Genomic DNA, 27109 nt, shown 5'->3' on the forward strand with positions numbered 1-27109 from the left:
TGTATCCCGAGTATGAAAACCCGATTAAGGAAATAAAAACGAGTTTTATATTTTTTCAAAAGCATATTAACTTCCAAGGCTTTAAAAGTGATTCTTGTAGACCTCTAAGGCTTGTTCACGAGTCAGGATGAAACCGTTTGTGAACCGGATTCGCCAATCCTACTGGACTACCGAACTCAGTTGACAACGGTTCGTGAACCGGGTTCGCCAACTACTAGCATATTGTACCAACTTTGAAATTCAGTTTACCACTGGTTCGTGAACTATACCCGAACGAACTTGTGGTTGGCGAACCAATATTTCTGAAACTCAAATATTTATGGTTAGAAAACTGGTTCATCAACTTACCCTGAGTAGAAATATCTCTTATGATGTTTGAAACATTCTCAAGTGATAAAATCATTTGGATGGAAAATTTTTAATTGATCCACAAATTAATTCACATAACGAATATTGTTAAGGACCGTTGAACATCTTTGTTAAATCATATTTTGATATTTTTGACAAGACAAGCTTGACTCGAAACTTCTTATTTGTAAATCTACTGAAAGTCATACGACATAGTCTTAACAGATAAAATTGTAATATAGTGATTAAAATATAATGGTTCAGTCTTCACATACCTGATACAGAAGTTCTCCAAATGTCTTCGTCGATCTTCAGTCTTAAAACGTGATCTCTGATACTCAACTAAAAATTATAACCTAGTCCGAGACTTGACTTAGTATACTAGAAATCAAGATCTAGTTTTGATCAACTAACATTGATAACAAGCTTGAGATAGAAAAACTTTTGGGTTCAACCGAGTGACGCTGTAACACTTGGGTATACATAGTGGGTATGTATACGTATCCTGTTCTGGAACTCATATTCTAGGGTATGCGTACTGGGTATGCGTACCTACCCTGTGTATGGAAATCAGTAGTTTTGAAAACTCTTCTTGAACAATTTAAAACATTCACTATCTCCATAGATAATAAATATCATTGCTTTGGCAACTTCCAAATGGTCAATTTGAAACAAAAATAGTTTATGAATAATAAATTGTTCTTAACCAAGATTGCTAAGGATCTTCAAGCATCCATTGTTCGAATCATATTTCGAGAGGTTTATCAACACAAGCTTGGCTCTAAATTTCTTCTTTGCAATATTAAATCTACTACAATCATACGATATAGTCTCATAAAGATAGAATGGTAAATGCCTTGAATAAATAAGATAGTTCAGTCTTCAAATACCTCTTTGTTGATAAAGTTTTTCAAATGTGTTCGTTTGTTCTTCACTCTCCAATATTAAAGGTTATTCAGTGATATATGATACTCAACTACCATACTAATATTAATTAAAGACTTGATTTTAGTATACTGGAAATCAAGATATAGATTTGTGCATCTAACATTGACAACAAGCTTGCGATAGCAAAACTTGCGAGTTCGACCAGACAATGCTCGAACATAAACACATCTTAAAATAGGCAGTACAAAATCAAGAGATGATCTAAAATACAAAAAAATCCTTCTTTATCCATCAACTAATTCCTAAATTATGAAACCTAATTGTTAGAATTCTTGATTGGGGAAAAACAAAAAATTAAAACCTACTATATTAAACCCCTAATTATAAGTAAGAATCATTATGAGATTCTTATTAGTTCACGCATCAAACTTAAAAAATCAAATATAATAAAATAAAATAACAGTCTTATTAGTTTTATTTTAAAATAAAACTAAAAGTAACAATAAACTCCTTTCAATAATTGTTGATGGTAGTTTTTTAACAAGGAGAAAACTTGTAAATCTTCTTATGAACCTGTATCAGAGACGATAACTATAAATATATGTATGTGCTTGGGCTTCACCCAGCTGAATTCTCAATATTCCATATATTTATGGCGTATTCTAGTATTTATATTGTATTCATCTCGGTATTGAATCTACTCTGATTGGACAATTCTTAGATGGATTGGCCACTAGTTTAGAGCAACATTGTCCTTAGAGTGCCATTGATGTTGGTTGCAACTCCTCTCCAAATGTTTTCTGACTATGCATAATATATGTTCAAGACATACTCTTGTTCCTATTCAACCCGTTCTAAGTTGCAATAATTTCACTGCTGAATTCCTTGAACTCGCTTCATTTATTAATATTTGGATTTTTATTGAACAATATTGAACATATTCTCGAGTCGCAGAATTTTCACGGCTGAACTCCTCGAACATGTTCCAGATACAAATACAGTCTCGTCCAAGCATGATGCCAACTCCTGATTCTACCTAACAATTAAGAAGCCCCAAGTAGGTCATAGGCATGGCCGCGACACTTGCAAGTGCCAGGGCCAATGCGGGGCTAAGTTTCAAGCACTAGACCAAGTTCCCAACAACTCTAGCCAAGTTTTCAGCTCCCAGCTATGTTTCCATCCCTTGACCAAGTTGTCACGGCCAAGTTGTTAATCCATCTTGGCCAGCGCTAGCAGGCCCATGCTATCCGTACTAGCAGGATCACGTTGTCTGTGCCAACAACCAAGTTCGCCAGCAGCAACAACAGCCAATGCGCGTCCCTAGCAACATCTCACACCGTTCTCGCCATCAACAATGTTCGGTTGTTCCCACGAGCATCCATGATGGTTGATCCTGCCAGCATTAATGTTTGGTCGTTCCCGCCAGCATCCATCACGGACGTTTCCGTGAGCAGCCGTGTTAACCTTTCCTGTCAGCAACAATGTTTGGTAGTCCCCAGCAGCGGCCAGTTTTCTCTTATGCGACAACAAATCATATCTCTGCACATGTGCCATTTCTCATCTCTTGTAAATCTTGGCCAAGCTAGCAAGCCTAGCCATTTTTACTTCTCGACCTTCGCGGAGCTTCGTCATCCAAAATAATAAGTAGCTCGCGACTCCACTAATTCCCACGAGAAATAAAAACATGTTACATGGTGGAATTATTCATGGGGTATTGGTATGATGGTTTACAATAACATACGGCTACGCAACACCCCATGATAAGAAAGTAACGAGTAGCGGTGACAGTTTAGAGCAGTTGAAGAGATGATGAAGTGGTAGTCTAGAAGCTTCCATAGAAAAGTGGACATGACTGTACCATTACATCCACGATCTCCACCTCACAATTCTTTTGCTACTTCCAGTACTCATGGTTTATTCATAAGAACAAAACAAGCTTATCATTCAGAGCTTTGCTTCTTCATAGTTATTGACAATTTTACACACACACAATTCATCACCACTGTGATTCCTCAGCTTTCTCTAATTCCCTCCCCTAAGATCAACCCATATTCTCTACTTGTAACCGAAACAAAACGCGAACGACCATCATCCTGGTTTAGGCTCGTCATGTACGATTTTGATTCTAAATCTAAATTGTAACACCCCGTGTTTTTAGAATGGCGCATGCTAAAAGATGCGCCATGGCCTGAGATGAAGCTTCATCTAAAGCTTCTGTTGCGTAGGAAAAGCAACATTGGCCCTTGGCCAATGCGTTGACAATGTTCAGCCAACATGGCTGCACATCGGGTTGGCAACGGACAACCAACATGGCTAGACATCGGAGTTGGAATTGGCAGTGAGCAGCCATCTTTGCCGGCCATTCATAAATTCATGGCAACGGCCATGGATACTGAAGCAAGCATGTCAATATGCTCCCCTTTCTATACTTGTAGAAATTTCATTAAGACATATATAGGGAGAGGTACTTGGTTGAAGGTGCACATACGGACCATGCACCAAGTAAGATAGCCTTAAAGATGTACAACCATCACGGTTGGACATTGGAGTGGCCTATGGGCCAAAGACAGAAGTACAACCATAACGGACCTTCACGAGACATGGCTCAGGAAATGTTCAGCCGTTATGGCCGGACATATGAACTGGACTGTGAGCCAGAATTGAATGTACAACCATCACGGCCGTACATCGCAGTTGGCCAGGGTGGTGAGGTGCAGCCATCACGGCCCGGGGAGTTGATGAATGATTTTTCCTCCCCCAATTCAACTTGTAAAAATGTCAAGTTAACATATGTATAGGAAGGGGTAGTTTGTTGAAGGTACATATGCGGACCATGTACCAAGTAAGCTTCATAACTTAGCCGGAAGAGTATAAATGATGCTTAGGCCTCATTTATAGATATGTAGCCTTACCAATGGATCGTGTTAAGCATAGACATCACTATGCCATGCCGCATACCAAGTATTCAACATTTGGATGCATTCTGACGGAACGACCTACACGGACTAGGCCATTACCATTATTGTTTGGCCACGGCCATGCAAACGAGTTGCTTAAGCTTCTGTCCCTTCGAGGATGAACTACGGTATGCGCTTGATCCCTTTAGAGTAGGAAAGGGTACGTAGGCAGACGCAATGAGTTGCAACATTGCCGGTCCAGCACGTTGTCTCTTATATCATCTATTAGAGATGATTCCATAACTTTTGCCTCTCATATCATCTGGCTCGGTAGATCGACGCAAGAGATGATTGTGGTCATACTTGATGAGTCTAGTTGCATTCTATTCCTTGGATGCTCATATTTCCTATCAAGTCGTCTGACTTAGGCGTGTACCAATGGCACATTGGGCATGACCTAGAGAGTAAGCTAGATCGATATGAAAGTTAGCGGAGCTTGCATAAGCCTAAGGGAGATGGAATTAGGTCGTCAATGGCCTATGTGCAAGTACAAGCATGCCTTATGCCTGGACAACACTCGGAAGCCAGTGATGCATGCAAGATGCATCGGCCATAGCCTCTATGGTTGAACCCTTCGCAGAACAAGGGTAAGTTGGAACGGTGTGGAAGATAAAATATCTGCATCATGCTCATCGAGCATGCTTGCAAGGTCAAATGAACGTGCATTTTCCTAGCTTTAAGGCCCGGATCGTAGCTTCATCATGGCGCATCGGGGAAGTTACAGCCTGCGAGGCAACGCGCCAAAGGCGTAATTTTTCGGTCCGTCACAGTTGGTATCAGAGCAAGTTCCGAGAAAACACTAGGAATTGTGCGGAGTGGACTCGTCAAACGAGTAATTTTCCTTCAAAGGGAAATAAAGTTGGAGAGTAGGCCAACTTTTGCGCGGAAAGAGTTTGTGACTTCTATGCCAATTACTATGCGAATCGATTTGATCTTGTTCATGTGCTGTGAGTTTTCCTGGCCTAAGTGGAACCCCACATACGAGTAGAAATCCGGAAGACCGTCTGGGACGTGTGGGTAGACAATGGGACTGATCATCCCCACACGTTGGCAATTGGCCAATGGTGTGCGTTGTCAGGCCCGGCTAGCATCCCACTTACGAGTGGCAACCTGGATGACCGTCAGGGACGGTGGGCAACTGGAAGTTGTTCCACACAATACCATAAATTTTTGGCACCAACTTTGAACTTTAGGGACTCCTGAGTGTGTAGTATGGGATGCATATTTAGGATACTTTGTCGAGATATCCTTTTGGCAACTGGCCAATTGACATTCTTGGTGACGTTGTGGTCTCTTTTGGATTACTGAGTATGCGGTATGGAACGTTTGCTCAGAAGGTCTAAAATGATGTTCATGAAAACTTGAAGAAACCTGTGATTTCTGAGCATCTGGTATGTGACTTTTGCTCAGGAACCCAAACCAAAGAGTTTGTACACAATAGTTTTTGTTTTGAATTTCTGGGACGAAATTCTTTAAAGGGGTGAATAATGTAACACCCCGTGTTTTTAGCATGGCGCATGCTAAAAGATGCGCCATGGCCTGAGATGAAGCTTCATCCAAAGTTTCTGTTGCGTAGGAAAAGGTACATTGGACCTTGGCCAATGTGTTGACAATGTTCAGCCAACATGGTTGTACATCGGGTTGGCAGCGGACAACCAACATGGCTGCACATCGGGTTGGCAGCGTACAACCAACATGGCTGGACATCGGAGTTGGCATTGGCAGTGAGCAGCCATCTTGGCCGGTCATTCATAAATTCATGGCAACGGCCATGAATAGTGAAGCAAGCATGTCAATATGCTCCCCTTTCCATACTTGTAGAAATTCCATTAAGACATATATAGGGAGGGGTACTTGGTTGAAGGTGCACATACAGACCATGCACCAAGTAAGATAGCCTTAAAGATGTCATCCATCACGGCTGGACATTGGAGTGGCCTATGGGCCAAAGACAGAAGTACAGCCATTACGGCCCTTCACGAGACATGGCTCGGGAAATGTTCAACCGTCATGGTCGGACATTAGAACTGACCTGTGAGACAGAATTGAATGTACAACCATCACAGACGTACATCGCAGTTGGCCAGGGTGGTGAGGTGCAGCCATCACGGCCTGGATATTTGATGAATGATTTTTCCTCCCCCAATTCAACTTGTAAAAATTTCAAGTTAACATATATATAGGGAGGGGGTAGTTTGTTGAAGTTACATATGCGGACCATGTACCAAGTAAGCTTCATAGCTTAGCCGGAAGAGTGTAAATGATGCTTAAGCCTCATTTATAGATGTGTAGCCTTACCAATGAAGCGTGTTAAGCATGGGCATCACTATACCATGCCGCAGACCAAGTATTCAACACTTGGATGCATTTTGATGGAACAACCTACACGGACTAGGCCATTACCATTATTGTTTGGCCACGACCATGCAAACGAGTTGGCTTAAGCTTCAGTCCCTTCAAGGATGAACTGCGGTCTGTGCTTGATCCCTTTAGAGTAGGGAAGGGTACGTAGGCAGTCGCAATGAGTTACAGCATTGTCGGTCCAGCACGTTATTGCTCATGTCATCTAATTTAGAGATGATTGCGGCGCTTTGGCCTCTCATATCATCTAGCTCGGTAGCTCGACGCAAGAGATGATTGTGTTCATACTTGATGAGACTAGTTGCATTCCATTCCTTGGATGCTCATACTTCCTATCAAGTCACCTGACTAAGGCATGTACCAATGGCGCATTGGGCATGGCCTAGAAAGTAAGCTAGATCGATATGCAAGTTAGCGGAGCTTGCATAAGTCTAAGGGAGATGGAATTAGGCCGTCAATGGCCTATGTGCAAGTCCAAGCATGCCTTATGTATGGACAACACTCGGAAGCCAGTGATGCATGCAAGATGCATCAGCCATAGCTTCTATGGATTTGAACCCTTCACAGAACAAGGGTAAGTTGGAACGGTGTGGAAGCTAAAATAGCTGCATCATGCTCCTCGAGCATGCTTGAAAGGGAAAATGAACGTGCATTTGCCTAACTTTAAGGCTCGGATCCTAGCTTCATCATGGCGCATCGGGGAAGTTACGGCCTGCGGGGCAACGCGCCAAAGACGTAATTTTCCAGTCCGTCACAGAAATAAAATACTTCGGCAGTAAATTCTTAGAACCAAATTTTAGGTACAAACAGTCATCAACGACTGAAGTTAGCTCGTTAACGTTTATTCCCGTTGAAATTATACCTTGGGTTCGCACCATACATTATATACACTAGTATTCTGCACGCGCATATACATGTGCAAGCTGGATCGGGTCCACCATTTTTCCTGTTAGTACCTTGTAGAAATTGTAGAAACCTGTAGTAAAAGAGTGGGTATTCACGGAAGCTCAGGAGGTTAATATTCAAACAAACCAAATTACTAATATACCCTCACATTATTGGTTTCTTATCATTTATATGTGCATGGAATAAGGATAAAATGGTCCAAATGAAATTTGCAGCTTCAAACACTGTTCAGCTAAAGTGCCTAAGAGCAACTGCAGTGGACGACCAAACCTATAATTATGGTCCAGGGACGAGACGCAGCGGGACGGAGTAAAGATTAAAAGCTGGACCATAACCAAATTCCGGACCATATTTGGTCTGGGACCAAGACCAAAACTATATATAGTGGAGCGGATGTATAATCACCGTTTGTCATCGGGCGTGTATATAAACTACGCCTGTTGTGAAACGTACGTAAAGTCACCGCCCCACAAAGAGGCGTGTATATAAGTTACGCCTGAATGAGGCGTTGCTGAAATGTTCGCCCGATGGGACGTTGCTGAAGTTTACGCCCCACGCCAGGCGTTCATAAACTTTACGCCCCAGTGAGACGAAGATTATATCAACGCCCCAGCCCGGCGTATGTATAGTTAACGCCTGTTGTTGAGCGGACTTAATAGCTCCGCCCCATTTAAAGCTTCAGTTTAAAAGAAAATTTTAAAACGTTATTAGACAAATTTGTTTTTGAAATTTTTTTATACCGTTGGTAATTCGAACGTTGAAGAAAATAAAACGTTGAAGAAAATCGAACGTTGGGTAATTTGGAACGTTGGAAAGTTTGGAAGACATTTTCGAACGTTGGAAATTTCCTGAGGAAACACCTATATATACAGATGAAATCCTGTAACATTTCCCACAACTAATACTTCAAACTATGTGTCACACCAATAAGAAGAAATATTATTTCTGCTTTCAAATCATTTGGAAATTTTTCTGCATTTCGCTTACAATGGCACCAAGAACAGCACGAGGTACAAATTTTACGACAATCGAAGATGTAACAATGTGTAAAATTCATTTATCTATATCTCAATATCCTAGTGTTGGAGCTGATCAATCAGAGGCGACGTTGTGGACTCGTATCAAGGATGATATTGAACTTCATTTATCTAATAATCCAGAGCGGTCTTGGAGTTCCTGGCAAAAACGATATCAGGGAATAAGTAAAGATGTGGCGTTATTTTCGGCAAAAGAGGCAGAAGTGGAAGGTGAATATCATACTGGATGGGGTCCTGAAAAGAAGGTAAGCATTCTTGATTTTTTGAACAATTATTTTCTAATATTTAATAAGCGCCCATGTACTTAAGTGTTTTTAAAAACATTAACAGCTTGAAGAAGTGAACAAGAGGGTCAAGGAATGCAACGATGGGAAAAAATTTAAGTACGATGAGTGCTATCCAATTGTGTTAGAAAATATAAAATATAATCGGCGATCGACTTTTGTATTCGATACGACTCACGATTTGGACACTTATGAGAATAACGAGGAAGATGAGGAAGGACCGCAAACAACAACCCAAGGAGAGACTTGTAACGACACAGATGGGGGAGACATAGAGAACACATATCTCCGTAAGATGGGGAAAAAAGCAGCAAAAAGATTGAAGAAAACAGGGAGAGATAGATCCAGTCACCAAGAGGAATTGATGAGAATAATTATTAAAGAACAACAAAATTTCAATACTCATTACCAAGCACAATCAAGATTCAAGATGGAACAAAGAGCAGCAGAGTTTGCAGCAAAACAAGCTGAACATGCGGAAAAAATAGCCAAGCAAGCTGAAGACGAAGAATTTCGCATCATTATGATGGATCTTCAAAAAATGGAACCTGTACAACAAGAGTACTTCCAACTTCGCAGGGCGGACATAGTTCGGAATAAAAGAAACCAATATTAACACAAAGGCGGAATAGTTCAAACCTTACTTATTTCTCCTATTTAGTGATTAGTAGTATTATTAGTATTATTATGTTTTAATATTTCTTTTTATCTGAACAATTAGCCGTATTATTATGTAATTTTTGTATTTTAAGTTTACTTCCGTTGGTTTTAATTAAATTTCTACTTTTTTTGAAACATACGACCTTAATTAAAACTTGAGGATGGTTACATACAAAGAGATAACAGAACGTACAACAAAATCATTTGTTCAAAGTTAATTATTTTATTATTATCCAAAGTTAACATACAAAGGAAATGACAAACGACAATTTTTAATTCCCATATTCTACCCATATATGTTCGATCAAGTCATCACGCAAGCGAATATGTGCATCTTTGTTACGCATTGCACGTCGGCGTTGCTCAGCTCTAATTTGGGAACGGTGCTGCGTTGCTACGTTGTTCATAAACATGTGGCCAGTCACCGGGTAGACGCTCATCCTCGACTATCATATTATGCAAGATAATACAGGTTTTCATGATATAGGCAAGCACATCTGGATTCCACATTCTTGCAGGTTGTTTGATGATTCCAAATTGTTGTTGAAGTACACCAAATCCCCGTTCAACATCTTTTCTTGCACCCTCTTGCATCGATGAAAATATTTCCTTTTTCCTACCAACAATATGTTTAATGGCCATAATAATAGTAGGAATCTCTGGGTATATGCCATCACCTAGATAATACGGCATATCATATGAATGTCCGTTCACCTCATAGCTCACCGGCGGTGCTTTTCCTGTTACAAGACTTCGAAAAACATATGAACGGTTCATAACATTAACATCGTTGTTAGAGCCGGGCATACCGAAAAAAGCATGCCAAAACCATAGGTCATACGACACCACTGCCTCCAACACGATACTTTCGCTCCCTTTATACGCGGTGTAAGCCCCGGATTCTGCCGATGGACATTTATCCCATTTCCAATGCATGCAATCTAGACTACCCAGCATCCCAGGAAATCCCCGGTCTTTGTTTTGCTTGAGCAACAGTTCAATATCACCAGCCATTGGTTCACGCAAATATTCTTTCCCATACACATTTACAATCGTCTTACAGAACCTACGAGTAGCTTCCAGCACAGTGGTTTCTCCTATGCGTAAGTACTCGTCTATTGCATCTGCTGCACATCCGTAAGCTAACATTCGTACTGCTGCTGTTACTTTTTGATGAGGGTTTAATCCTAGAACTCCACAAGCATCGGGCTTTTGAACAAAATATCTGTCTGCATTGGTAACACCTTCCACTATTCGGTTAAACAATTGTCGACGCATTCTAAATCTTCTGCGAAAAACATTGGGTGGTTTGTTGTATCCCAAAACCGCTCAGCAATATAATCAACCATTGAATGGTTGGTTTCTCTACATTGTATGTTCAATAAATTTTGCCATCCCGCTTTTTCAATAATATATTTAGCTCTAGGACAGTGTTGTGAAATAGTTTGATAGTGATGAATTACCGATGCCAGAGATCCACGATGTTGATACTTCAATTTGTGCTCCCCTGTAAATGTGATGTCCATGGTAGCGTGCGGTTTATCATCTTGCAGTATAGGAAACCTCCCTAACCGGGGAATATCAACCTCCTTAATTTTACCAGTAGTGATTAAGTTATAATCCTCTTCGGCTACAAATTTTTGTTTCTTGTTCGTCTTCATGCGACCATTGAACCGCGCTGTGAATTTTTTCAACATCTATGCACACACAAGATAGATGCAATTACATTATTAAAAGACCAACCCTCATTATTTCATATTTTTATTAGTCCATCACCATTTATATTCCAAATACTATAAATCCTTAACACAAACTATATCAATTCCAAATTCTATAATTCTACGAACACAAATTAAATCGTCACCGATGCATTTCGAAAATCATTACAAGATTCCACAACCCAATTTAATCACTTCAAGATTCCATAAAAATCACTAAAAAATCAATTCCATACATATAAATTAGCTCTTCTACATATGTAACACACAAAATTTACATAACTACAATTTTTCGCATAACCACGTGAATTGTAAAAACACATATTAATCTATATAACCCACAAATCAAGTGTTGTACATATTTGACAAAATTTCATAAAATCTTTTAGCCTAATTCACATGAACATCAAAAATAAACCAAAAAACAACTAAAATTAATCACCTCAAAATTCAATAAAAAACAATACAAATTCAATTAGTTTTAACCATATTCACATATGTACAAATCATCTCTTCTACATATATAACACACATAATCTACATAACTACCAATTTTTACAGTAGCCAAATTTTTTAAATCTATTCCACCCACAAATTAGATCTTCTATAATTATTTTAAAATTTCTTTTAACCAAATTTACATAAGCAGCAAATATGGTTTTTTTCACATACATATTAATCTCTAAAATCATAAAACACACATACCCAATTATATTTAATCAATTTCATATTCATATTTGTTCGTTAAAACCCAATTTTATATAAACTAATTTTAACAAATAAAACCCTAAATAAATTATACAACAATATGGATAAAACAAAAGAGATTAAGAAAAAAGAAACATACCTCTTTTGTAATCGGGATTCATCAAGTATCTCGTTTTTTTTTTTCTCTTTTCCTGCTAGTTACTGTGATGTGTTGGTTTAGAAGTTGTGTTTGTGGGCGGTAGAAACAAAGAGGAGGTAGAAAAGAAAAGAAGAAGACGGAGAAGATTAGGGTAAAGGCCAAGTGAACACGTGGGCTATACGTGGTGGTTTCTCTTCGTCTGGGCTTTAATGCCACACGTGCTCGATACGTGTGTTAATGCAAGTCGAACACTATACGTACGCCTGACAAGAGGCGTTGATTATACGTCCGCCTGAATGAGGCGTTGATTATACGTACGCCTGAGAGAGCCGTTGATTATACGTACGCCTGAATAAGGCGTTGATTATACGTCCGCCTGGATGGGGCGTTGATTATACGTACGTCTGAGAGAGGCGTTGATTATACGTACGCCTGAATGAAGCGTTGATTTACCCGTCCGCCACACCAGGCGTAGATTATACCTACGTCCCTTCTCCGAGCGTTAACTATATGTACGCCCCACAACGAGCGTATTCTTTACCAACGCCCCATAACCAGCGTAAACTATATCTACGCCTCTTCGGGAGGAAGATTACGAACGCTCCACATGCAAGAGTAGATTATACATCCGCTCGACTAAATATACTCCACTGCTTTAACGTCACACTCCAGACTACTCTCAAATTTGATCGTTTGTTTTGGTCTTTGATCTTTGGTTATGATCGTAACATTGTGGACGCTCTAAGGGAGTAGTAATAGATGCCCCACACTGTTCCAAGACTTTCCATATACTGTATTCTTGCCGTCAAGGTAGGTGATAATTACCCATGTTTAGATGAGAGTTCTTTTTGCAAGAGAAGTAGGAGGAAATGATAAGCAGACTGACACGTGTTAGTTTATCTTCCCAGATAGTAGAAGATAAATAGAGAGGGAATTCTTTGAGGCTGGTCACGCGTGTCTGTGTGGGACAGACAAGCGACGATATCAAACACAGTGAAAACGGAACAATGGCACTAGTAGTCTCCAACTGCTTCAATTACAGAACCACCACCACCACTACGACGCCGTTAAAGTACCATTCTTCTCAATTTCTTGGACGTTCATCATCCCTTCATCTTACAAGACGAAATCAAACTTCAACTCATGTTAATTTGTCGAAAATCAGTGCCATCTTTTGGGGGCAAAAGAAACCTGCTGCACCACAACCACATGAAATGGAAGTATCTCTTGGGACATTTACACTGGCAGCCCCAGAATCAGACTCACAGGTATTTTCATACTTTCTACCGGATTGGATTTATTAGGTACTCTTGATTTATTTGTTTTTGTTTAATATTTTTCTTTATTTGGATAATTACTAGGGTGTGTCAATGAATGAGATGATGAGACCTCAGAAATTATCTCTTTCGGTGGTTTCTTCAATTTCAGAGATTCCATTTGAAGAATGGGATGCATGTGCAATTGAAGCTACTGGTTCTGATAAAATGAATCCATTTCTTACACATGGATTTCTTTCTAGCTTAGAAGAAACTGGCTGCGCTGTCAAGGTTATTCTTATGGTTAACCTTTTCAAATTCACTTGCATTAGTGGAAAGTTTTGTTGTTTGTACTTCATTATCTCCAATTAATTTGAAACTGAAAATGTTCTTATGAAGATCGCATGCTTGTGCGTCAATCATAAGCATCTTAGGGTGGTAGAAAAAGAATAAATACATGTGCAAATAAAGAGCAAAAAAGATGAAATTTGCAATGTTTAATTCAAACCTTAGGTAATGGGATAAATGGTAAATTAATGATGAGATCATAAGACCATAAGCAGAAGGCACACTGAAGACGATCAGCTTTCCTTTTGTGTTTGAATGCTTCAGCTATTAGAGCATGTGCTATTCCCGTTTACACTGTCAGTTGGCAAGAAATAATTTTATTGCCAAGAAGATGAGATAATTGGCCATAGGGAAGGATGAACTTTGTTTTCTTGCTGCACCACAGAGGAGAATTTGTAAAACAAAATTTTGTCCACCTTTAGTGAGGAATGATCTCTTTATAACCTGATAGTATTGCCTGACTTACTTTCAGGAAACAGGATGGTCTCCTGTGCATATTGTTGCTCGAAACGAATTCGAAGAAATTTTAGGTGTTGTTCCTCTTTATCTTAAAAGGTTCAACATCTTCTCCTTTTGTTTTCCATTTAGTTGCTATCTTTTTGGTTGTGGCTTAGCTATTTGAATTTGGATTTGCAGCAATTCTTATGGAGAATTCGTATTTGATCATTCTTGGGCAGATGCCTACTACAGATGTGGTGTACCATATTATCCAAAACTACAGTCCTGTGTACCTTTTACTCCAGTTACTGGTCAGAGGATATTACTTCGTAACACATGTTATAAAGATCAGGTTTTTGAGAAGTTAGTTGAGGCGTTGAAGGATCTTACTGCTAAGGTATGTAGGAGTTCAACTGTCAATTCTCCTATTAAAAATGGTGATGCTAAGAATTGATTGACTTGTTATTAACTGATGGATACGTCAACCCCTTGTCTTCTTCACAATTTGAAAATGGGAGTTATAAGTTGAATTAACTATTCTCATTGAAGTGAGAACACTGGTTTTTTACGTTCATCATTACTGAGGAGATCTATGGTAACCAGGAATCAGGTAGAGATTTATTAGAGGATAGAAGATCAATTATGAACAGTCTTCGGTTTGCACAATCCCCCTCTTTAAAATCTTGGTACAAATTCACCATTGATGAATTTCTCAAAATGTCGGATATCCTTGCTTCTTTATTTATGCGCCATGTTGAACTTATTATTTAAGTTTCCAGCCAAGAAAAGTGGGAGCCTTGACTACTTGTGATTCTGCTTGCATGGTTTTAAATTGGAAAATTATGAAAAACTTCATTAATCATGTAAACCAAACATGCTTGACTAATTTACAATTTTGTAAAAGTTACCGTGGCTGTATTTTTGCCAGTTCCAGGTCTCATCTCTACATATTACCTTCCCATCTGAAAATGAGTGGCTCAAAATGAAGGACCATGGATTTCTGCAGAGAGTTGGATTGCAATATCACTGGAGAAATCGTGATTATAAGAAGTGAGTTTAGCTCAGCTCACCAGTTCACCCTCCTTCTTTTTTCTGTTTTTGAATCTTTGGTATATTTTGCTTTTAGTGAAATATTACGTCTTCTAGGTATCCATTCCAGTGTAGGATATGGGTATGCTGCATCCTAGTTTGTTATTGTATTTTTCTCTCTATTACTAAGAGCTCTTATCTTACGCCACAGTTTTGACGAGTTTCTTATGGACATGAAACAAAGTAAACGAAAAAATGTTCGTCAAGAGCGCAAAAAGGTTAGCATAAATCAAGATTCTCTTTGGTGCTGAATTTTATGTTAAAACAAGGTGTTAGTAACATCTAAGTTAATTCATGTAGTAGTTTAGTTGCTTTTCGAAGTGATTTAGTGCTGGAAACTTGGTTGGCTGGTAAGCGTTCCTTAATTTTGGGTAGTCATCTAGTAGTCATCTAACTTTAAATTTAAAATGGATTAGACACTGATCCTAGAGCACTGAGAGACTGCTTGGTCAGATTCAAGATGATTTTCTTGAAAGACTCCAATCCTAACAATATTGAGATCTGAGAGATACGCAGATAGTAATCTGTAGTTTTTCCACCCCAAGAAATGGTCAAACATATTATGTCGAAAGGTGCCCTTGTCATGCCAAAGTGCTGAATGAAAGCACTCTCTATATGCCAAAGTGCTGAAGTAGCATGTTGTTAATTGTTTGACAAATATTTTTCTTGCAGATCTCTACACAAAATTTGACAATGAAACGCCTCCGGGGGCACGAAATAAAGGTACCTAATATTTTACTTTTGTTTTAGGTACATGGATTCTTGTTCTTATTATGTATTTTGCATGATATTGTGGCAGGCTAAGCATTGGGATTCCTTCTACCATTTCTACAGGAGCACCACTGATGACAAGTTTGTAACACTTCTCTACAATTTATACGTATACGCTTTGCATAGTTCTATATTAGTTATCTTGATTCCGCATACACCGTAGTAATCTCATCCTCAGCAAACATTAGAGTTTATTAGTCGTGTCTTTCTTATCAAATGAAGAATACCGTGTAATAATGTTGGACGCTGAGTAACTTGTATTTGGTTTTCTTTTCAATTAATCACGATATTAGGTGGAAACGTAATTCGGTTTTTGATATATCTATAGGTGGGGTAGAGCTTACCTAACTAGGGACTTCTTTCATGTGATGGGAGAGAAGATGGGAGACCAGGTGTTGCTAGTTGTTGCTGAAGATGGCGATGATCTTGTTGCAGGTGCTCTTAATCTTATTGGAGGGGATACAATATATGGGCGGTTATGGGGCTGCCTTCCACAAGCCTATTATCCCAGTTTGCATTTTGAAGCGTGTTATTACCAGGTATTTATACAGTTTGCGTAGTACACAAAGTTAGGGTTCATGATCCGCTCATGCTCCAAAAAATTGATAATAGCATCGGTTTGTATTTATAGTAGACAAACACATTATTATTATTATTGCGATTACTATACTTACAAGATGCTCAAGTTGTCAAGTGTGCAATTATTGTTCTCGATGGGGACTGTTATTGTGTGAATTTGTTATTTGTCCCTACTGTCATTTGGTTAAGTGAGATCGTCCACTTATCCTTATGGACGAAAGGAACAGGATATTTCCTTTAGGGTAAAAAACACTCTTCTCTCTTCGGTATGACCCACTATCATATATCACTATAACGGATACTTCAAAACAACAGTTGCAGTTCATGTTTATATTTTATTTCACGTTACAAAGCAGTAATTGCAGTTCTAGTTCATTAATACCATTTCTGCATGTTTTTTCCCTCATTCAAACATCACTAGATATTTTATCCATGCATTTAATAACATTACTAAACTCATTTTGAGGATCTCATAGTGAATTATTTCCAACACCAATCTTCTGATCTGGTTCGTTAATAGTGTAAAATTTCTAAATGTGGGCGGTGATTAAATTTTCTATTTGTTTATCTATTCAGGCAATTGAAGCTGCTATTGAACTAAATCTCAGCAAAGTAGAGGCAGGAGCTCAAGGAGAACATAAAATTCAGAGGGGTTATCTACCTGTGACAACATACAGCAGCCACTACATTCTAGATAAGGAATTCCGGTCAGCCATAGGGGACTTTGTGAGGAGAGAAGCAACTCAGGTATGTTACTGCTACTAAGTATCCCTCTTATTAAATGTCTTATTGTGGCACAGGTCAGCAGAGTTTTTTAATACTATTGTCATCCAATGTTTAAAATATATGTACATTGTTCATAACATGCATGGAGGCCCTTATTTGGTCGTCCCAACTATTGAGAAGTCTGCGATCTTGCATCAGATTATTGGCCTGCTCACGAGAAGCTATAGTATAGAGTTTCCGAATTCCTAGGTCAGCAAAATAAAAGTTCAAAGGTTTATTTTCTGCAATTATCACTGCAGCTTATCAGATGTTTAAACGCTTAAAAAATGTCATTTCCCTCTACCTCCGAAAAGAAGACGTTAATGGGGAGACCCATGTTGGTCCCATAAATATGTAAGAAAATCCTTGCACAAAAATGCTATAGCATACAATAACTGGTCCCACACATTAAACCCATTGCTGCTTCAAATCTCAAGAAGAATCTATAACGTAAGTTACCCCTCAAATTTTTATGGTTGTCACAAAATTAAGGATAAGTCACGCGTTCCTAGCCCACCAAGGGAAACCATGGTTTTTTGCAGCTAGCATGGATATGGTGATCCCAGTGAACCATATCTAGTTGTCTGCCATTGTTGTCCTCTCTTAGGTGCTCACACTACCACATGTTTATTCTTGGTTAGAACCCTGGTCCAGCTTCGAGACCAACTATCCCACCCAAAAGGCCTTGGGCAACATGAGTACCATATGAATCATGGATAAAAATTAGAACACTTCAGTGTTTTGTTTCGGTTCATTTCATTATTTTGGGTTTTCAGTCTGAATGTTCTATCCTAAACTAAATTTCAGTCTTTCTGTTCAATCTTATATTATCCATGGATTATATTGAATAATGGCACGAAACAGTGCCAACCAGTTCATTATTTATTTATCGGGTTGATACTCCCATTGCAGGTTAAGACTGTTATCAAAATGCTGCATGATTCTGGTCCTTTCAAGGAGGATGTTCTGAAAAGCCTTGAAGAATGAGAAACCTCGAAGTTAGTAGACCTGTAAAAATTAATTGGTAGCCTTGAATGAGTTCCCTTTATTCTACTGTAAATATGTGTAATTTCTCTGTTATTCAATGTAGACTATAGATTGTACCCATTACCCATTCTAAAAACAAAGTGTAGTAGTAAATCCACTTTGTAAATGATTCTCAATTAGGCTTCACTTAATTAAATTCTACAGGCAGTTTGACAGAATCGGAATATAGAAATGAAGGATTTGGATTCACTACAAATAGACTTTATTCAGATTGATTGGACGAAGGTCATGAATGAAGTATCATTTGCTAGGCTCTCTTTTTTGCGAGAGGAAATGATCTAGGTTCACAACAAATAGACTGCAATGCAGGGCAGGAGAGGAATTGTCTTAGGAATCAGCAGGACTTTTATCTCTAAATCAACAACAAACTGCGCATGGTGCTTGTGTAAAGGCCTGAACGAGTATTTTCTACAACTGAAATTCCAGCTGAAACCAGCTTACTTTCTCCAGGTGTTTTATGGGTTCTGGTGAGTATTTGATAAGAAATAGGAGAAGGTTTTCAAGTTAAAGCAGAGAAGGAAGTTGGGTTCTCTCTGAATTCGAGTTTGTGTTCGGGATTGGGTAATGAGTGCAGTTCTGGCAGCGAGAAAGCAGTCAAGACACCACCGTGGTTCTGTGCAGCTCCTGGCGTCTGTTCGAAGGCTACGTTTGAAGAGTTTCTGGCAAGGCTAGGACCCATATTTAGAGGTGGAGACATAAACAGAGTTTGGGTACCAATTTGTCTTAGAGCATCTCCAACGGGCTGTGGTGTGCTTCCTACGTGGTTGATGTAGGAAGACATCCTTTGGAAACTTGAAGTCTAATATTTCCATGATTTTAGGAATATCAGAAACATAATCTCCAACCAACGAAGTTTTGATAACAAATGCAGTCTTCTCGTATTTATCTGGTTGGTTGAATTTTTTTTTGTTTAGTTTTGTCTTCATCTTTTTCAGTTTACTTTTATAACAAAAATGGTGATTACGTCCTCTAAGAGAACACCTCTGAAACTAGGGGATGGTTCAGGGGATGTGAGAATAACTAACTCGCCAGTTCATCCCCACATTCAACATCACACTCCCGTTGGAGAAGGTTTCTTTGATAAAATTTTGTCAAATCCCAGGTGACCATTAAAATAGGAAATTTTTATTGTCCCATTGGAGATGCTCTTAGCTTGGGCAGTGTTTCTTTGCCGAGAAACCAGTTAAGAAAGTCTCTTGCTGTTCATTGATTTTTGTGGATCAAGGGAGTAGATTGAAGCTGATTAGTATCAGACAAGGATTGTTGAGTCGGTTTTAGGTTTCGATATTGCATGGTCTGAGAAAGTTATAAAAGAAGACCTAAAAAGCTACAAAGAGATATCCCATACCCCCTTCAACTGTCGCAACCCTAGTTTTAGCGAGCAAAGCTCGCTGAACCACCACCACCATCTGCATACCACATGCATCTTTTTTCCATTCACCAGCATCATTTTTTGCATCTCCATCACATCTGCATAACCACTCCACCTGTACACCATTCCATTACCTCCAGCACTCCGTCTGCGTAGCAATCACCATTGCACCTGCATCCAGTTCACCACCTTTGCATCTCCATCCGTCTGCATAATCACTATCCCCTTCATATCCCCTCAACATCACCATCTTCGCACCATCGGTTCCTATACCATCAGTTCGCGACACACTACTTCACCACCAATAGTCCATCCCCACCTTGCAGTCCCAACACAACCATCATCAGCCGTTTGAGAAGGGCTCACTGCCATGTTCATACATTAAGACGAGAAAAAACCGGACCTGAACCTTACTCGTTGGTACCAACAACAAGGAGCAGTAGCGCAACATAGAAGAAGACCAGCAGCAGCTTGGTTTGCTGCCGTGGTTCGATTTCGAATATCTTTTGTTTAATAGTTTCTTTCTCTTTGATTGTTATTGCCATGAACTCCAGCAGCTAAGCATATTGATTAGGAACGATTTCGACGTCCGGATATGAATTCAAGCTGATATTTAAAAAGCCTGTTTTTTAGCAATTATTTCGGTATTGCTCAATTTCTACCGTGCTACTACTGTTTATGGATAATTTGTTGATTGTTTAAGTTCGAAATTGAATAGTCAATTCATAATCATATTACTGGTTTAGAATTTCTTCGACCCGTAATTGTCCAGAAACTATAAACACAAGTAGCAATATATGGGTATTGATGATGGGACTTTGTTAAGTTCCCATATGTAGAAATCAACACTATTATGTGATTCAAGCTTTTGAATTCATCATTAGGAGCAACCTTATCTCATAAAACGTAAAACACTTGTTTAAGTCACACCTAGAGAGCGTACTTTTAGGAAACTTGATAAGTATAATCTGGTAGTCGAGCGCTTCTGTGGCCGGTGAATTTAGAAGATAATAACAGAATAGTTGAGCGTACTAATTGTTCTAGGGTTGTTAGTAACAAAATACTCCGCAGAAACTAACTATGTCAACAAGATTCGCATTTTGTGACCGGGAAAGAGTCCCTTCATCATTCTCATCCTCATCCTCGTATTTGCATTAATATTTGTGTTCATAGTCTTGCATTATTTTCATTCAGAAATTTAATCGACAACTTTAGCTCAATACTCCCTCAGGAACGAATCTGTTTATCCGTATACTACTAGTTACTTTAAAGAAAAATAAGGAATTTATTATTTGCGAGTTGACACCTCGTCAAAGACTCATCTAAGAGAGAGAGAAAGAGAGAGCAATTAGGGTTTTGTTAGGGTTCTAAGAGATGCCAATGAAAGCAATTTTGAAGAAAATTTCTTCTCCCCAAACTCGTTGGTCAACGAATCGACGTCTTTACCCAGGGAACAATCTAATCAATATAGAAGACCTAAAAAAGGAAGTGGTATTACTTTCTGGTTTGCGAAAGAAAGAGGAGGAACAAATGAGTGACAGAACCGAAGGTAGTTTGGATGAAAAAGAATGAAGCGGAGGGGCGGTGTGATCTTAGGGCTCTTTGGAAGGAAAAGAATGAAAAGGAACTGCTGAGTTCTTTTGATTGAGGTCATGTAGTTTTTGAGTGAAATCGATTCATGAGGTGTTGAACGAAATCAAGGAAGGGAAGATGCAAGAGGGAGGTCACAGATTACTGCTATCTATGAAAATACTAAAATATGATGAAAGCTATACCGCTATGAAGTTAAGAAATATGATTACTGCTATCCAATTCACAATTGCTTCACCTCATATAGGATGACAATATCATACCAAGAAGATACTGGTAAATCGTGGTCCTTTTGAATTACCCAGACAAGTTGTGAATGGTTTGATACGTATTCCCTTTATTGGCGTATTTCTCATTTATAATCATGCCTATGGATACACTTCACAGTGTATTGAAACGCCAACGAAAAAGAGACACCACCGAGTTGAAACTAATGCTATAGGATTTAATCCAAAAAGCAATAAATACAAAGTTATTTGTATATCAAAGACTTCAAAAAAAAAAAAAAAAACACTCGGGTTATTGAAATCTCCACTCTTGACCGAGCTAGGAGGTGGAAAAGATTAGGTTCAATTAGAATGCATCCACTTATCCATCATCACGGACTATGGGATGAGATTTTCGATGATCCCTTTTTATGCAAATGGTGTTATACATTGGCGGTTTAGGAAAATTGGTAATGTTGAAAGCATATTGACATTTTATGTTGAAAGTGAAGATTTTAGCACAATTCCAATCCCTGGTTCACTTTCACCAGCAGGTTTTCGGTTGCTGGAAGTCGATGGAAGGGTAGCAGTATTTAAATCAACATCCCATTATGAATCTTCTTTGTGGGTACTTCGTGTGTGTATCGATGATGTGGTTAACTGGTCCGAAGATAAGATCACAATGCCCTATGCCTGGACTGTAGAACCAGAATTTTCTATTGAAGCTCTTGATGTGACAAATCTGATTCTTATAGAACAAGAATGCCAAAATTGTATTCTTTGTTACAACCGAAAAAAAAAGAAGTGGCAAAAGTTTCCAATCTCTCCTGATTATGGTTCTCCCCATGATTGCGGAAGGATTATAAAACTGTAGGTTGAGACAAGCTTCAGTCTTAGAGAAATTATTTCTTTCCTTTGATGCAATAAAACAGGTTTATTGTGTCATGTTCTAAGTTTTCTTGGTTGGCTGATTGTTCTTCGTAATGTACAACAATGTTTGAACGTATTATGGATGCATTTGAAGTAAAAAGAAGAGAAGACTAAAGACTTCCATTGCTAACTGTTAGGAGTGTTGTTGTTTGCATTGATGCAAACTTATGTGGCTGAAGTACGATCGGGCGAAGCTTGATTTACTGAACCACTATGCTTCCTGGTTACAATTACACTGAAAATTTACAAGGTGCATTTGCAGGTGTAACACTTACCATAGTGCTTGCCTCGTGGTCCGATTTTTTTTTAAGCAGAACGAATTTGCTAACTTGGATGCCGTTGGAAGGTTTATCCATTGGGCTTTGCAGAACTACCAAAGAAAATGCCTTTATGTGAGATAGATCCAACGAATAGGCACCAACACCTCTGGGATTGGGGATACTAAAAGACTATATGAAAGGAATGAGACCCATCTAAGAGAGAGTGAGAGAGAAAGAGAGAGAGAGCAATTAAGGTTTTGTTAGGGTTCTGAGAGATGATAATGAGAGCAATTTTGAAGAAGACTTCTCCCCAAACTCGCTAGTCAATGGAACAACGTCTTTACTCACGGAGAAATTTAATCAATAGAGAAGATTTTAAAAAGGAAGTGGTGGTGCTTTCTGGTTTTGGAAAGAAAGAGGAGGAACATCGTAGTGACATAGAACCGAAGGTAGTTTGTATGAAAAAGAATGAAGTGGAGGGGCGGTGTGATCTTAGGGCTCTTTGGAGGGAAAAGAATGAAAAAGACTTGCTGAGTTCTTGTGATTTGAGGTCATGTAATTTTCGGGTGAAATCGATTCCGGAGGTGTTGAAAGAAATCAAGTAAGAGAAGCTGCAGGAGGGAGGTCATAGATTATTTTTATCAATGAAAATACTAAGATCCGATGAAAGCTATACCGCTATGAAGTTAACAAATTTAGGAGGAGGAAGTATCCAATTCACAATTGTTTCACCTCATACAAGATCACTATATGATCATACTAAGAAGTTACTGGTAGATCGGGGTGCTTTTGAATTACCCAGGAAAACTGTGAATGGTTTGATATATATTCCCGTCAATGGGGAATGCTCTTTTATAATTATGCCACTGGATACACTTCACCGTGGATTGAAATCCCGATGAAAAAGAGACACCACCGATTTGAAATTAATGCCTTAGGATTTAATCCAAAAAGAAATAAATACAAAGTCATTTGCATATCAAAGACTTCAAAAGAACACACTCGGGTTATTGTAGTCTTCAATCTTGACCGAGGTAGGAGGTGGAAAAGATTAGGTATAATTAGAATGCATCCACTTATCCCTCATGATGTAATGTGGGATGAGATTGTCTATGATCCTTTTTATGTAAATGGTGTTATACGTTGGTTAATGCAAATTGGTATTGTTGAAAGCATATTGACATTTAATGTTGAAAGTGAAGATTTTAGTACAATTTCAATCCCTGGTTCACTTTCACCAGTACGTTTTCAGTTGCTGGAAGTCGATGGAAGTGTAGCTGTATTTAAAGCAACATCCGATTATGAAGCTTCTTTGTGGGTACTTCGTGTGTGTAACTATGATGTGGTTAACTGGTCTGAAGAGAAGATCACAATTCCCTATGCCTGGACTGTAGAACTAGAATTTTCTGTAGAAGCTCTTGTCGGAACAAATCTGATTCCTATACAAAAAGAACGCCAAAGCTGTATTCTTCGTTACAACCGAAAAACAAAGCAGTGTAAATGGTTTCCAATCTCGCATGATTATGATTCTCCCCATGATTGGGGAAGGATGATACAACTGTAGGTTGAGCTAAGCTTCAACCATGGATAAATTCTTCCTTTCCTTTGATGCAATAAAACGGGTTTATTGTGTCATGTTCTAAGTTTTCTTGGTTGGCTGATTGTTGTTGGTAAGGTACAACAATGTTTGAATGTATTATGGGATGTATTTGAAGTAAAAAGAAGAGAAAGAAGACTAAAGACTTCCATTGCTAACTGTTAGGAGTGTTGCTGTTTGCATTTATGCAAACTTATAAGGTTGAAGTACGAGTGAGTGAAGCTTGATTTACTGCATCACTGTGCTGCCGGATTACATTCGATCAGAAAATTTGCAAGGTGCATCTGCGGGTATGACACTTACTATAGTGCTTGCCTTGTGGTCCGAAAATTTCTAGGCAGGTTGAATTGCTAACTTGGATGCTGTTGGAAGCTTTATCCATTAGCTTTGCAGAACTATCAAAGAAAAGACCTTTAGGTGGGAATAGATTCAGCGATTGGGCACCAACCCCTCTGAGATTTCTATATACGAAAAGAATGAGACTCATTTAAGAGAGAGAGATCAATTAAGGTTTTGTTAGGGTTCTGAGAGATGGCGATGAGAGCAATTTTAGAGAAGATTTCTTCTCCCCAAACTCGTTGGTCAATGAAACGACGTCACGATTGCTTCGCCACATACGGGATGATAATATCATACTAAGAAGATACTAGTAGATCGTGGTCCTTTTAAATTACCCAGGCAATTACTGAATTATTTGATATGTATTCCCGTCAATGGGGAATTTCTCGTTTATAATCCTGTTACTGGTTACCGCCTAACGAAGATTTCTCCGGAACTATCCAACATCTAAAAACCAAAAGCATACGGATCGATGACATGTGCACAGTTACTAACCGCAAGATACGGATCTCACATCTCAGAAGAATCCATCTTCGCAGTCCGCACGTTCAATTTCGATTGGTTAAAACTAAAACCTACGGATCGCTTACGTATTCATCTTATAACCATTAGATTATAATCTAAAGTTTCTAAACACAAAAATAGTCATATGGATCGCCAGCGTGTTCATTTCTCAACTTCAGTATAAATAACTATTCAAGCAAGCTCAGAAAAACTCACAACTTCTAATCAAAACTCAAATCAACCAAATTTCCAAGGCCCTAGTTTTTTTTTTCAGTTTTCAGAAGTTTTTTTTGTTAAACAATGGAAGCAGGAAAGGTTGCCAAGGGAGGAAGGAAAGGTGGTGATAGAAAGAAAGCAGTAACAAAATCAGTCAAAGCTGGTTTACAATTTCCAGTTGGTAGAATCACTCGTTTCTTAAAGAAAGGTCGTTATGCTCAACGTGTTGGTTCAGGTGCTCCAGTTTATCTCGCCGCTGTTCTTGAATATCTAGCCGCTGAGGTATAAACAAAATCCCATTATTTTCCAGTTTGTAATTTTTGATTTTGAGCTATTGGATTATAACCCTTGATTTACGATCTGGGTTTTGTTTAATTTTTGATTTTGGATCTGGGGTTTTGTTTAATTTGTTTCTGATTGTGTTTTAGGTTTTGGAGTTGGCTGGAAATGCTGCCAGGGATAACAAGAAATCAAGGATTATACCAAGGCATGTGCTTTTGGCAGTAAGGAACGATGAAGAATTAGGAAAGTTGCTTGCTGGTGTTACTATTGCTAGCGGTGGAGTTCTTCCGAATATTAACTCCGTTTTGTTGCCAAAGAAGGGTCTTGAGAAAGAAACAACACCCAAGTCTCCTGGAAAATCTCCCGCTGGAAAGTCTCCAAAGAAAGCTTAGATCTAGTTTCTGTTAACTCTGGGTACAGTCTAGCTATGTAACTAAATGTGCAATGAAATCAAACCTAGAAACTCTGCGGTGGGATTATTTTGGTGGTTCGAATGATCTGTTTTTTTGGGGATTAGTTTTTACAGATTTAAATCTGATTCGGGTTTCAATGTTCATAGGCTTGTTCGGAATAAATTGATCTGATTTCTTGACAAATTGACTGTTAAATCCTGTATAAGCTGCTAGCAGTCTATCAAACATTGCGTCTATTCTCACAATTTCTTATAGGTTGTTTGATTTGTTTCCTTGACTTCTCAATAGTATGTGCAGCACAATCAAAAGTGTTCTTAAATCTCATGGTTAAGCGACATACTACAGTAACTTAGGTCACTAGAGAACAAACACTTGATGGTTCTTTGACCTATTTCATCTATTCCAATGAAAGTGTTTGATGTTTATAACTGCTGAATTCACTTATATAGTTATATAGATATTTGAATATAGACAGGAACTTTTAATTCTCAATCGTTGCAAACATGAGGGCAGCTGCTGGAGCTACTACCATTGTCGCAAATCCTTTCTGGTTTGCTAAGACAACTAGACAAGATTACTGTTATGTATGCAATCATAATTGTTTTTCATGTATTGGCTTAGCATGCCTTGTTTATTGCAGACACATTATTTTCGTTAGATTGGGCTTCTGATCTGAGAACTTATATCGATCCCTAACTTACTATTGATAAACAAGTTATCGAGTAATTCATGATTTTTTCTGTAATGAGTTTCCTATTGCAACACATTTGGTTACTTACTCAATTGACCATGCATAGTTAAGGGATACAATAAGTGAAGTTAGAAAGTAAATGAGAGCCAATAGATACTATAAAGAGAGACAATTATGGTTATGGCTTCATCTATCAAAGAAGGGTGGTAGGTGCTGTACCATGGCATCATTGGCTTCTGTCAAAGGGGTTGAGGCATCCACAGTAGGGATCCAAACAAACCCGTATTTGGTTTTGTTGGGTTGTCCCATGAATTCTTGTAAATACTTTGGATAGTTCATAGCTCTAAGTGGGATACTTCAAGATCAGTAATGAACAGTAAATATTCTTCTCCCTCCTCCCTCAGCATATC

General features: G+C 38.7%; 2 protein-coding genes across 3 annotated transcripts; both read left to right on the top strand.

Annotated features, from left to right (window-relative positions):
• Positions 1-12969: 12969 nt before the first annotated feature.
• Positions 12970-18457, top strand: LOC113347312. Of its 2 annotated transcripts, none has more exons than XM_026590940.1 (11): positions 12970-13274; positions 13368-13553; positions 14083-14165; positions 14247-14445; positions 14977-15098; positions 15289-15355; positions 15810-15860; positions 15937-15989; positions 16237-16447; positions 17064-17234; positions 18165-18457. In XM_026590940.1, the coding sequence occupies exons 1-11, from the start codon at positions 13014-13016 to the stop codon at positions 18237-18239; spliced, it is 1479 nt and encodes a 492-aa protein (XP_026446725.1). In that variant the 5' UTR covers positions 12970-13013; the 3' UTR covers positions 18240-18457. The 2 variants fall into 2 exon arrangements, with proteins under 2 accessions (XP_026446725.1, XP_026446726.1); XM_026590941.1 differs by having other exon boundaries at positions 14983-15098.
• A 6829-nt stretch (positions 18458-25286) lies between these two features.
• LOC113347314 (histone H2A.1-like) lies at positions 25287-26191 on the top strand. The gene is made up of 2 exons (XM_026590942.1): positions 25287-25595; positions 25742-26191. Exons 1-2 carry the CDS (start codon positions 25398-25400, stop codon positions 25985-25987), a joined length of 444 nt encoding a protein of 147 aa, XP_026446727.1. The 5' UTR covers positions 25287-25397; the 3' UTR covers positions 25988-26191.
• Positions 26192-27109: the final 918 nt, after the last annotated feature.

Source organism: Papaver somniferum, chromosome 2 (assembly GCF_003573695.1).
Source record: "Papaver somniferum cultivar HN1 chromosome 2, ASM357369v1, whole genome shotgun sequence".
Lineage (NCBI taxonomy): Eukaryota > Viridiplantae > Streptophyta > Magnoliopsida > Ranunculales > Papaveraceae > Papaver > Papaver somniferum.

Bases quoted from the DNA above. Each gene is read 5' to 3' on its own strand.
- LOC113347312 (XM_026590940.1), top strand. From the start codon at position 13,014: ATGGCACTAGTAGTCTCCAACTGCTTCAATTACAGAACCACCACCACC. The intron at 14,446-14,976 runs GTATGTAGGAGT...TATTTTTGCCAG, and splicing joins TGAAGGATCTTACTGCTAAG to TTCCAGGTCTCATCTCTACA. The intron at 15,861-15,936 runs GTACCTAATATT...ATATTGTGGCAG, and splicing joins TCCGGGGGCACGAAATAAAG to GCTAAGCATTGGGATTCCTT.
- LOC113347314 (XM_026590942.1), top strand. From the start codon at position 25,398: ATGGAAGCAGGAAAGGTTGCCAAGGGAGGAAGGAAAGGTGGTGATAGA. The intron at 25,596-25,741 runs GTATAAACAAAA...ATTGTGTTTTAG, and splicing joins TTGAATATCTAGCCGCTGAG to GTTTTGGAGTTGGCTGGAAA.